The sequence below is a fragment of the Numenius arquata genome, chromosome W (genome assembly GCF_964106895.1).
Source record: "Numenius arquata chromosome W, bNumArq3.hap1.1, whole genome shotgun sequence".
In the NCBI taxonomy this organism is placed as follows: domain Eukaryota; kingdom Metazoa; phylum Chordata; class Aves; order Charadriiformes; family Scolopacidae; genus Numenius; species Numenius arquata.
Window position 1 is genome coordinate 7,964,445 of NC_133615.1, and position 13,442 is coordinate 7,977,886.

Sequence of the window (13,442 nt, forward strand, 5' to 3'; positions counted from 1 at the left end):
AAAGTATGTCACGTAGATGCCCATGTACCCAAGGGTCCGGCCACTGAGGAACATCAGAACAACCAGCAGGTGGATCGGGCTGCTAAGACTGAAGTGGCTCAGGTGGATCTGGACTGGCAACGTAAGGGTGAATTATTCATAGCTCGATGGGCCCATGACACCTCAGGCCATCAAAGAAGAGATGCCACATATAGATGGGCTCATGACTGAGGGGTGGACTTGACCATGGACACTATTGCATAGGTCATCCATGAATGTGAGACATGCGCTGCAATCAAGCAAGCCAAGCGATTAAAGCCTCTTTGGTATGGAGGACGATGGCTGAAATACAAATATGGGGAGGCCTGGCAGATCGATTATATCACACTCCCACAAACCCACCAAGGCAAGCGCCATGTGCTCACAATGGTGGAAGCAACCACTGGATGGCTGGAAACATACCCTGTGCCTCACGCCACCGCCCGGAACACCATCCTGGGCCTCGAAAAACAAGTCCTGTGGCGACACGGCACCCCAGAGAGAATTGAGTCGGACAACGGGACTCATTTCCGAAACAGCCTCATTGACACCTGGGCCAAAGAGCATGGCATTGAGTGGGTCTATCACATCCCTTATCATGCACCAGCCTCTGGGAAGATAGAACGGTACAATGGACTGTTAAAAACTGCACTGAGAGCAATGGGTGGTGGGACATTCAAAGACTGTGATACACGTTTAGCAAAATTTACCTGGTTAGTTAACACTAACTACTACGATCTACCAACCGAGCTGGCCCTGCCCAATCAAAACCTCCACATACTGTAGGAGGGGATAAAGTCCCCGTAGTGCACATGAAGAATATGTTAGGGAAGACAGTCTGGGTTAGTCCTGCCTCAGGCAAAGGCAAACCCGTCCGTGGGATTGCCTTTGCTCAAGGACCTGGGTGCACTTGGTGGGTGACGCGGAAGGATGGGGAGGTCCGATCTATACCTCACAGGGATCTGATTTTGGGCGAGTATAGCCAATAAATTGCATCATATGATGTTAATTGCTAAATAACCCTGCCACTGTATGTCATCATTACTATAATTGCTATATGCCACATCCCTGGTATTACAGTAAGAATCACTCAAAGTAAGGAAGGGTGGACTTTGACGAAACCGAGCAAAGCGCAGCAGTGATGGGATCAGAACTGACCTCATCAGCTGGCGCCCAGCAACTTCTTCGAGATCGACATCTCGACATCTTCAACCTGCAGACTGTGGGCATGGGCCGCACCAGATACACCAGCCGTGAGCTCCATACAATGTATGCAACAGTCCAGCACCACACACCATCTTTCCTGCCCTGAAAGACTGTTGTAACAGATGGAGCCCAGAAGTCATGGATTAAATGAACTCAACGGACATTTTGGAGGGATGGCCCACAGACTAATGGAATGATATGTATGTGTGTGTGTGTGTGTGTATATATATCTTAAAGACAGGGAAAAGTGGTGGTGTTTAATTGGAAAGTGTAAGATCTGGGCATGACGGAGATGATAGAGAATAAGGGGTGGGTAATGTCCTGGTTCTGGTGGGGATAGGGTTAATTTTCACAAGGAGCTGGGACAGGACATGGCAGCTGACCCAAACTAGCCAAAGGGGTATTCGATACCATCTGACATCCTGCCCAATATATATAGCTGGGGGAGGAGCAGGAATTGCCGCTCTGGAGCAGGCTGAGCTTTCTGGGTTCCGATCGGTGAGCGGTTATACGTTAATGGTGTTTTGTATATTCCTTTATTGGTATTATTGGTGGTGTTTTCCCCTTTCCTTTGCTGTTCCGTTAAACAGCCTTTATCTCAACCCATGAGTTTTGCCTTTTTTCTTCTGATTCTCCCCCTATCCTGCCACGGGGACAGGGGAGTGGGGAGTGTGGGATCGCGTGGTTCTTGGTTGCTGGCTGGGGGTAAACCATGACACCATAGTTCGGTGGTGTTTTTTCTCAGCAGTAGTCTCAATGCAGGTGGTGTTATGTCGTTTTGGTTGATCTTACCTTGGCAAGAGTACTTTTATATGTTCCTTCTCTTCTGTCTCATTCTCTTCGTCTACTATACACAGGACCTCGTGCCTCTTTTGTAAGTGTGTCCGAGAGGGTAAGGAGGTGTTTCTCTTTCAGCTCTGTGCCGAGTATTGTGGCATAATTAGAAAATGTGCAGATAGAAACTGTAAGATTTAGATGTCAGTGATGCATGCAGTCTCCTGGACAGAAGCTTATTTATTTGCTACCCAAGTTACTGATGTACAATGAGCAAGTGAAGCTATTCCATGGTAAGCAAACAAGAAGTGCTTTTGAAACTTTATATTTTTAAGAAGGCTAAGTTACTGTCAATGCAATGCATGTTATAGGTGCTTGCATTATAAAGGATATGATAAGAAATCAGTCAAGAGTTACAGGAAAAAAAAGTCTTTACAAATTTTTACAGCAGCTGATAAAACTTCTTCAGTATTCAGTGCCGTCTACCACTGTAGAAAAACTAATTAGTACAGAGAATGAGTCACAGGATTATCATGGGTGGTCAGGATGACTGTTACTGAAAGACTATGGAGGTATTGTTGATGGGTGTATTTGTTCTCTCTAGAGGTCTTATTTCCTATGATGTTACCTGCATTATCTGGATAACCATCACTATTTCCTGTTCAGTAATGATACAGTGACCTTCCCAAATCAGTGGAGAATCTCTTTTCATCTCACACCTTTTACATATTCCTGCCATACAAAAAGAGTTTGGACAAAGTTCTTTTACTGATACTATGGAAGATCAACTACAGAAAGTCAGGGTTTTTTTCCTGAATTACCACACAGCCCTAGATTTAGACTCAAAATTTGCCTACATATTTCTCTGTTCTAAAAGAATGTTCTGAAATTCAGTTCATTCCCAAAGATAATTTCCGAAGATTATTGTATGATTTACTACATTGACAGCATTTTGTAGAATATACTTTCTCGACTGGTTCAGTAAGCAGATCATACCTGTCTGTCTTTGTATTCTTTCCATAAAAACATTTCTTCTGTTATCAGCAAGTCTTCTAAGAGCTTTATTCTCAGATGTATAATGGCTCAAGCCTTCTCCTATAGGAAATATTCCAGACTGACTTCAACAGTAATAGGCTCTGTATAATGGGTTTGTTTTGTCTGAAGTATCCAACACAATGTGGTACATGTTCAATATGTGATACCTGTTCAAAACTGTTAATGTCTGTGGTAGAATGAAGCTGTTACAGAATGCTTCATCTTTTTTCAATTTCTTTTCACCTCAGTACATAGGTATTGTAGCTTCTAAGCCTTCTTTGTTGCCAGAGGGTTAGCTGTCATTAGACATCTTGGAAATATGTGTAGTTATTGCCAGAACATCTGCTCTTAAAATGCAACTCATAGGCCTTACTATCAACACCTTTCAGGAATTTCCTTCAGGAGGAAGACACTTTCAAATAGCTATTTGTAGTGCTGCCTAGGAGAGTGAAAACTTTACTTTTGATTTTTCATTTACTGTTTTCTAAGTACATTCAATGGAATGCGCTGAAATCCTTCTGACTTCCTCAAGTCTACCCGAAGATAAAAGGAACCACCTTATGTGTTGCTGCAGTGTTATTTTTCAGCATGAGAAATACCAAATGAATACAAATCAGAACAATCTTGTCAAATTTACTTAAAAGTTTAGGACAAGGGAGAATCAGATCTGTGTCCTCTATTTGAAGTGTAACTGAAAAATGGTATATGTTCCATTGTTGCAACTTCAGAAGTATTCATTTAAGAGATAATTCAAGAGTAAGATGTCCATAAGATCTTTTTGAAAAGTTTTGAGCTGCCTCTAATATTTGTAGCAATAAAAATGCAGCCTGTATTTCCAGTGAGTGGTAGTCATTGCCTTAAAAGAAATTAGTAGCTAACAGTTTCTGCTATATATTACACTGAGACAATCTTGTAAATTATTGTCTAAAGAGACTGTAATTGGGAGAAGCATGTGTGTGTGGAGGGGGCATCATGAGAATAGGAATTTCTGGTGGAAGTCAAGTGAGAGATCTTCATAGGGTGTAGCCAGGTCTTTAGTACAAGTGATTTGATTGAGTGTGGTGTCTAATTTGAGGAGGGGAAATGTAGTAGTGAAAAGATCTTGAGAATTAGGATGAGTCAAAACAGGGCTTACCAATATTGTGAATTTTATTGGCAGAATATGGAGTTGTTGCTGGTGGTCAAGAAAGGGTAAGATAAACCCATTTTATACCCTGCTCTACATACAGAGGTTATAAGACTTCGCACAGAATGTACTAGGGAGAGAAAATAAGTATAGTAGTCTGTGCAAAGAAGTCATCAGCAAAGGCACACCTCTCAGTTGAATTGAAGCTTTGCTAGAGGTATCCATATTTTTTTTTTCATCTACAGTTCAGTACATTGCTTAAAGATTCTTATTGTTCCTTAAAGTATCTGATAGCAATTTAAGCTTCAGAATAAAGCTGCTTTCTTGTTTTAGTGGTGTTTTTTGAATGAAGCACATGGGGACTTGTATTCCAATTAGTGTTTTGGAATGTTGTTAGAAGTATTGACCTATGATGACCTAAACCAGAATGGCTAATAATAATCTCAGTCACTGCTTTCTGAAGGTCAGTATTTCCCAGTGGATGAATGGGATCAGATAAATGATTGCTTTGTTTAACAAAAGGAGGCTGGCCCTATTGGTCCAGCCAATAGGCTTTTGTTGTTGTTGGTTGGTTGGTTTGGGTTTTTTTCACACTAGTATTCCTTTTTAAGCCAAAATTTATAGCTCAAAATTATAATTGGGACAGGTCGAAAAGCTTCTCTGTTTTTCAAAGCTTTTTCTGGGCTAACAGTTATGGGGAGCTGCTTTAATTTGAGGAACAAAAAATTTCATGTGATTAATTTAATTGGAGAATGTTTTTAATAAAAAATGTCCCCTTAAAAATTTCTCTAGATATACTCAAATCCTGAAATGGGTGCATGTAGAAGTAAAAATTCATACGTTTAAAAAAAAGGAAAAAAAAGAGGGGAGATAAGGCAGGGAATGATACAAAAATGCTCTACGACAATTAGAGGTTTTTAGATAGTAATGAGTGGGAGAGGTTGGAATGAGTTTACCTAAAATTAAAAAAAAAAAAAAAGTTGAAACTGAACTGTCAGAATTAAAGTTAAGGAGGTTATGTATGTTTTGATTTTTTAATATATATATTTTTAATTACTCAAAAATGTGTGGCTGAAACGGCTGATGCCTCTGCACTGATCATTAAGTCTTCATCACTGGACCTTATTAAGAATCTTTTTGATATTTCCTTTTTCTGTAGTCAACTTGCTTTCATTGACTGTTTTCTAATAGTTGATATTATGAACTTGCAGGTTCTATTTTTATTTATTTTTTTGGTGGTCGGTTTTTTGTTCCATCTTCTCTGAAATGGTCCCTTTACCTGCAGCGGACAACTAAAATTCCTAGGAAATACACTGTGACTATCTGGATTACAACTTGATGTAGGAATGATGTGCTTCCTACCAATCTCACTTAGACCTTTTGTGAACACTGATATATGTACAAATACATATTCAAATTATGTAGGTTATATTTAGTGTGTTTTTATATAAACATGGAACAACATAACTGTTCAGTTTTTCTGAATTGTTATTCTAGGATCAAGACAACCTTTAATCCAACAATCTCAGCCTCCACCTTATTCATCACCTAGAGATGTTCCCCCAGACATATTGTTAGATTCTCCAGAAAGAAAGCAAAAGAAACAAAAGAAAATGAAGTTAGGCAAGGATGAAAAAGACCAGACTGAAAAAGCTGCAATGTATGATATCATTAGTTCTCCTTCCAAGGACTCCACTAAGCTTACATTAAGACTCTCTCGTGTAAGATCTTCGGATATGGACCAGCAGGATGATATGCTTTCTGGTTTGGAAAACAGCAGTATGTCAGAGGGTGATATTCCTTATAATGTGCAGTACCCAGGACAGACTTCTAAAACACCCGTTACTCCACAGGATGTTAACCGCCCACTAAATGCTGCTCAGTGTTTGCCGCAGCACGAACAGACAGACATCCTTCAGGCACAACAAGTGCCTGTTTTACAACAGAACACTTCAGTTGCTGCAAAACAACCTCAAACTCCTGTGGTACAGACACAGCAACAGGTTTCGCAACAAGGAACTATTACGTCATATGATGAAGTAGAATTGGATGCATTGGCTGAAATTGAGCGGATAGAACGTGAATCAGCTATTGAAAGGGAGCGATTTTCAAAAGAAGTGCAAGATAAAGGTAAAAGGATTCTGTGTGTGTATACACTATATATATTATATAAATATATATATGTGCATATAAATCCCATATATATATAAAAAGTCTTCCTGTCATTGTCACATAGTTCAGTTCTGTTTACTCAGCGTAGGTGGTTCTATGACATTCATCTCCATTCCCCCCCGACAATGAACTGTAATCTCTCATATATGCATATTTTTAATAACTGGTATTCTTTATTTGGGATCTTAATGGATGGGAAGTTCTTATGTTTCAAAATTCTTTTTAAGCTACTCTTATTTTGAACCATGAGACTGAAATACAATTGACGTTTATAGTTTCTTAAAATCCTAGAAGTACCATAAGTAAAAATTTGTAATAAGTTTTGGTAGTTGAATTATTAATTAACTATCTATGTTGCCTAATTTAAGAAAATACAGGAAAACTCTTTTATGTCATTTCTATTCATATCCCAATTTGAACCTAATGTGAAGGAGGTGTTAGACTAAAGTCACATCTATTCTTTTAAAGGCACTGTAATGATTTGGTTATATATAGTATTATATTGTCTCCAATGTTTGTTCAACTGGATTTTCATTATTATGTAGGCATTACAAGTTTTGGAGAACTACCATATATCTATATGGACTCTAGCACAAAACCAGATGAGCCTCTGAAATGTTTGCTCTTCATTTTAGTTGCTGTACTGGTTGTCTTAACTGATTTCATTGCATCTATCCTCATTGATATTTTTTTTCTTTTCCCCTCCTTTTCCCCCCTTCTTTATTTTTCTGTTGTTAAATGGTTTGAAGGTCTTAGGCTTCAAAAATATCAAAAGCGGATAGAAAAACCACATGTAAATCTTGAAGATCAGATGTGATTTATAAAGTAGACAGTGTTGGGTTATCATAAGTATTTTTCAGAAGCTTCCTCTGTGCTGTGTTTAACTTCTGAGAAAAAAATCTTTTATAGTATAATGCTAATTTATTAGATACTCCCAAGAAAAATCTTGCAGAATGGAAAACGGTGGAAATTCTGATTTTGGAAGTCCATAGGTTAAAATGGTTAATTTTGGACATACTTGCGTGGAGGCAACTGAATTTACATACAGTTTGGGTCTTTAACAAGCAGAGAGAGCACAAGTTTTCTCCCTATTCAAAGATTTTTTTCTGTTTTTAAAGATGCCTGGAGAGAGAGTGTGAGTTTGTTGTGTTTCTGTGTGTGTAAACATTCTTGTTGCAATTACTAAAAGGATTAATTTTTTTAGGTATTACTTATTTGGTAACTAAATCAAATCTTGTTAGAAAACATTGTTTGTGAATATACGGAGAAAATGGGTGCTCACCTCAAGACACCTCTACTGCTTTTAATTGTGATTTAATGAAATGGTGGAATTTGTTACTTTGCTTACATCTCTTCTACTAATTTTAAATTTATTTATGGAGAGCTTGTGGTTTGTCCCCTACTACTTAAAAAGCTACTTTTATATCCCCATACTTCAAGTAGATTTTCCAGCACATTTTATCTCAAAAAATGCAGTGTATTTTTGATGGTGTACAGCAGCTTTCAAACACTTAGAGCAAGACTAAAACACTCTTTCTCTTTTGTTCTGGCTTTCAGGAGATGTTGAACATTAGTTGTGAAGGTTGTTTACCGTGATTACATAGCCATGGGCAGACTCTGATTTGTTTCTTTTGGGGAAAGGAGTGATTTTTTTTAGAATGTGTTTTCTCCCTTTCACCACTGCTCAATAACCGTCTTATCAAATAAGGATTCCAAACTTATGCTTCCCTTCTACCTGCATCCTCTGTGAGGTCTCAGTTCTTCCTGAGTTCCTGCAATTGCTATGGATCAGGTGTAAGAGTTGCTGCATTATACTGGGACAAATGATCACCATTTATTCACTAGTGGTAAATTGCTCCTATGCTAGACAGCAGTTCTTTTAACTTTAGCTGCTGAGGTTTCAGCCATGAATGAATAGTATTGACTAGAAGGATTTTTAGCAGTCTTGGGACAGATTACCTGGAAAGCTGTGACCTTGGAGAAATATGATTCTTATTTTTTGGTAATGCTTTTGCCGTTGCTTGTAACTTTGTCTACAAGTTGATACACTATGGGATTGTTCTAGTTATAGCTGTTTGGTTTAGTGTGACTGCAGGAGGATGCTTCCTCTGTTGTTCCTATGGGAATATGTCTGTTAAAAATATATCTAGTAATTCCTATATATGTCATTCATTTTTATGAAGTTGCTTACTGTATTTATGCAAAAGGCTGGCATTCATGCATTTTAGTACATATACTGTAACTTCAGATCACATTATGCCAAGAAAATAGTGTGATTGTAGCATGTACTCGATCTAATTAGAATAGGAATGTGTAGTGCTAGCTGATGCTGTACATAGCAAGCATCCATCTAGAGATCTTACTCTAGATGCTAGCACATGCTAAAATCTGCATGAAAGCATCTTTGCTGCTTTTGTAATTGAGGCATGGGAATACATATTACAGTCACACCACACTTTCTGTGTAGGCATGCGTCGTCTTCCAGAAATTACTTTGAGTAGAATTGTACTTGCAAATTTTGATAGAAGATTAGTGTTCTCTTCTGTCCTTTTTTTAGACATGAAATCTCTACAGTACTATGCTTCATCAGAGGTTTTTAGATGCTTCTTTTTTAACAGTAAGGCTTTGGATGGATATGACATGTTCTTTCTGAGGTTGGGAAAGTGGAACTGTTTATTCCAGAGGAGAGGCGGAGATGTTTTTTTGGGAGGTTCTTTCTAAAAATTATACAATTACTACACTTGCCTAAGGTCTTTTTTTTTTTTTTAATGCTGAGGTCCTTTTATAATGTTTGGTACAGGTGGTAAATGGAGATTGGAGTCTTTTGGAAATTATAGTACTTTCGAACAAAACTTCCACCAAACAAAGTCTCTCGAAGTAGGAGGCAGTCTCCATTCCAGAGGTGGAACTAACACAGGGTTTTGCAGAAGTGCCACCTTTGAAAAGCAGCATATTTTTCTGGAACCAGATTGCCATGCTTTTGTTTTCTGAAAAAGGAATTCTTAGTGCAAAAATCACCAATGCAAAATCTGGCAGATTTGACCTAATGTCTATCAGATATGCGTAAGGAGAAATTTTATAATATAGACCTTTTGCCTCCATATCTGAGTGCTTTTCAGAGCTCTGTCTCTGACAGGCTGAGAGAGTTGGGGTTGTTCAGCCTGGAGAAGAGAAGGCTCCGGGGAAACCTTATAGCGACCTTCCTGTATCTGAAGGGTCCTACAAGAAAGCCAGAGAGAGACTTTTTACAAGGGCATGTGCTGATAGGACGAGGGGTAATGGCTTCAAAGTGGAAAAGAGTAGATTTAGATGAGATATTTGGAAGAAATTCTTTACTCTGAGGGTGGTGAGACACTGGCCCAGGTTGCCCAGAGAAGCTGTGGATGCCCCATCCCTGGAGGTGTTCAAGGCCAGGCTGGATGGGGCTTTGAGCAACCTGCTCTAGTGGGAGGTGTCCCTGCCCAGGGCAGGGGCGTGTTGGAACTCGATGATCTTTGAGGTCCCTTCCATCCAAAACCATTCTATGATCCTGTAGTTCTGTCCTTGGATTAAGTGGATTATATGGCCTTTTCATCATGATAGAAAGGTGCAAAATTTGAAAAAGTTGGGTTTGTCCTTGTCCTCTGTGTGGAAGGACAAGAGTCCATCTCCTCTTCTTTACTTTTTCCATCAAGGAAGTCTCTCTGTATTGATTAATTTTGCAAGTAATTTGTCTGTATCCATTAATGAAATGGATAATTGGAGATTTTGGAGATTAAGGCACTTGGCACCGAAAATTACATTCTAAAACATCTATTATGTTTAATAGCCTCAGAACAAACAAATAAGTCCATGGAGCATGAAAAGCCTCAGGTTTTCAGTTCTTATTGCCTCCCTCACAATGTCATCTATACCCTCATCAGATACAAGTTGTCAATCAATACTAGAGCATATCTTCTCTTTTGAAAGGATGTGTAACATCACAGATAGATCCAGCTATTGTTTATCAAGGCTCAGATTATTTGAGTTGGAAAAAAAGTGATTCAGAAGGGCTAATACAGAAAGGGATTATTTTTTTCCACAACAGCCAACAACAAGTGAACCATCCTCTGCTTAGGTAGATCATGATACTTTTCTAAAGAAATTAGAAATAATGAAGCTTCACACAGACTTTCTTCTAATCACTGTCAGTAGTCACATATCCTGTACTACTTGGTGCTCTTGAATGCTTTCAAAACAAGCAGAGATCCATATTCTGAGCCTATTTTGTTCACTTAACTGGAGCTGGGCTTAGTTCACAATCTGAAATTGAGTACTCCAAGAAAGTACAAGAAATCCTGGGGAGTTTTAGAAAATTATGTCCCAGGAATTTCTGTTCTTCTCAGGAATCTTTTTTTTTTTCCTTGAGGGGTGGGGGGGAAGAGGTGTTGAGGGAGAAATTTCATTTTGGTAGCCTCAGTTCTTTGCATTAGCTCATGCTTTGCCACTGTTCGGATACAAGTGGGTTAATTTTGTTTATGGTCAAGTAGTTCAAAGCTAGTCAGTAATTTTCAGTCTAAACCTTTCCCAGAACATTACATTTTCTTGTTCGTCAAGATTTAGACGTGCTACTGAATTAATTTTCAGATTCAAGGTTTCTACCTCAAGATCTTTCACGCTTTTCTAAAAACCCCAAATACTGTGAATCAAAAATATTTAATATATTAATGTTAAAAGGAGCTCTGAGCCTTCTAGGAAGGGGAAAAAGGGAAGATAACCTTGAAAATTACTTGAAAAAACAGAAAGCAACCCATCTTTTTTCAGAGACTCATCTTCAAATTGCTTTAGTTTTTTGTTTTATACAGATTTGCTAAATTTTAATTTGAGCTCTTCCATACATAGTATTATGTGTTCACTGTTAGATTTTAGGCTACTTCAAAGACACTTTTATATAATGCAGCTGTCTTAACAGATTAAGGAGTTCTACTTTTACTTGTAAAAGGCACTGTTCTCTGGAGTTTGTGAGAAGATTCATGAAATCATTAATCACTAACTGTTTCATTGGGAAGCTAATATTTATTATTTTTTTTTTAAACTTAGAAGCATTAGAAGCATTTTTTAAATGAGACAAACCTACTTGTTTCTGGGGGGGGGTTCCTATATATTTTACATCTGATGATCCATTTTACCCACTTTGGAAACTTACTGTAGATTCTTTGAATTAGGAAAAAGCGAAGCCTTAATAACTTTATTTCCAGTAATTGGATAAGTTAGGGGGCATTTGGATGCATGCTGTGGGCCCTTCTTTTTTTAGTTCATTCCAAGCCCATAGCAGCAGAGACACACATCCCAAGAGTGTGAATCTGCCGGAGCAAAACTCAAAACTACAGTTATAGGTAAGTAAACTTTTTCTCTTTTTAAGTTCTTATCCAACTCCTCTCCCTTTCTCCCCATTACCCATCTCCCCCCAAAAGTCCCCCAAAGAGGAGACTAACAGAACACTTTTAAGAATTAATAGTTTGTTTACATCTAATTTTATGTAGCCAATGAATGAAATGACAGAATATGCAATTATAACCAGTATATTACCATTCATTTCCAAAAATATCTTATAAGGGTTTTATTTACTTAAAAATGGAGATACAAGTGTCGTCATTTGTATACTAATCTTGCAGAAGATTACAGTCACTAATACCAGAAGGTTAAATGAGACAGTGTAAAACATTGTGTCTCTATGTAGTAGGACAGTGTGAGAATCAAGTATCATGTATTTTCTATATACAAACTTTCATTAGGTCTGCATTTTGTAGTGTTATGTAGTGGATGAAACTGGCACCTCATGTAGCTTTCCCAAGAAAAAGCAGGTTTGCAAAGTCCAGTTCCTATAGATGAGAGACTTTATGTTTTGCGTTCAGATGTGTTTTAAGAAAAGTAAGGGGAAGAAATTCCTCTTCTGTCTAGAGAAATTGCAATGAAGTGTTGCAATGTTTCCATCTATTTAGGAAAAATTACTTTTATTATTTTTATTAAAGAATGAAATACTGATTAAGCAAAAAGCACATTTAAAAAAAAAAAGTAGAGGCATATTTTTTTAATGGTGTTTATTTTCTTTTAGGGCTCTTGTGTAACATGAAATCAAATTCCCACATTTATCCCAGGTTGTGCTTTATGTAGGGTAGCACAGAAACCTGATCTTGTAAGCAGGTGTAGAAAATAACTAAAACCCAGAAGTTTGGTAAGAAGTGTATTGTATTTTTATCTGTAGCATAAACTAAGATTAGAAAATTAAATATAGATTGCATGTAGCATATGACCTTAATTGTACCTGTTAAATGGATGGGAGAATTTATAATATTACTTACCCAGTAATGACTTTATTTTGTTCTGGGACAGTCAGTCACTTCTCTATAATGGATTTAAATCTTGATAAAGAAATGGCATGTATAATTAATAAAGCTTATTAACACTTTAAACCCAGCATTTCTATAGTTCATAGTCACTAAGTTCACTCCAACATCAACTTAAAATGACATAGACTGTTTTCATTATCATCCCGTATAAATGTTACTGGATCTAGTTAATTGAAGATTACCTCAAAACAGGACAAAGATATTTGTGAATGCAAGGTATGATGTCAGAATGAAATCAACATCTGGAAGGGAGATTAAAAGTCTTCACCAATAAATTTCAAAGTCATTTGCTTATTTCTGAAGTTTGTTGTTTCTACAAATGAATTTGAAACTAATTGGATATGTTAATCTCTAAGTGATATATAAAATAAGTAGTTTTCATAAAGTCTGCTGTTAGTGTGTTGCATTTTTCTTGTGAAATTAGGTGCTGCATTGTGTATTTCAAAAGTAATTGCACTTCAGGTTTTGCTCAGATATTTTAACAATTGAGTTTACAAAACGATAATTCTTCACAAAGTAATCACATGGATAAAACCCAGAATTTGTGTCAGAAAAATCTCTCATAAATAAATTGAAATCATATTGTTTGTAAAAGCAGTATTAAATTCAGGGAGGTTAAATTACAGCTTCCAGTCTCTAAACAAGTGGAGATGCTTGATTATAATTTGCTATAGTTCAATTCTTGTTATTTTCTAGTGTAATATTTCTTTTGTATTACTATAGTTGACAGGGAATAATGAGTT

The 13,442-nt window shown here is 37.4% G+C and overlaps 1 protein-coding gene across 1 annotated transcript in view; it reads left to right on the plus strand.

The window, feature by feature from the left end:
- The window catches only part of LOC141476615 (nipped-B-like protein), a 183,703-nt gene that overhangs the window by 88,757 nt on the left and 81,504 nt on the right, over positions 1-13,442 (plus strand). The window contains exon 9 of the mRNA XM_074165383.1: positions 5,657-6,289. Within this exon, the coding sequence (XP_074021484.1) occupies positions 5,657-6,289 (633 nt within the window). The remainder of the gene's footprint in view (positions 1-5,656; positions 6,290-13,442) is intronic.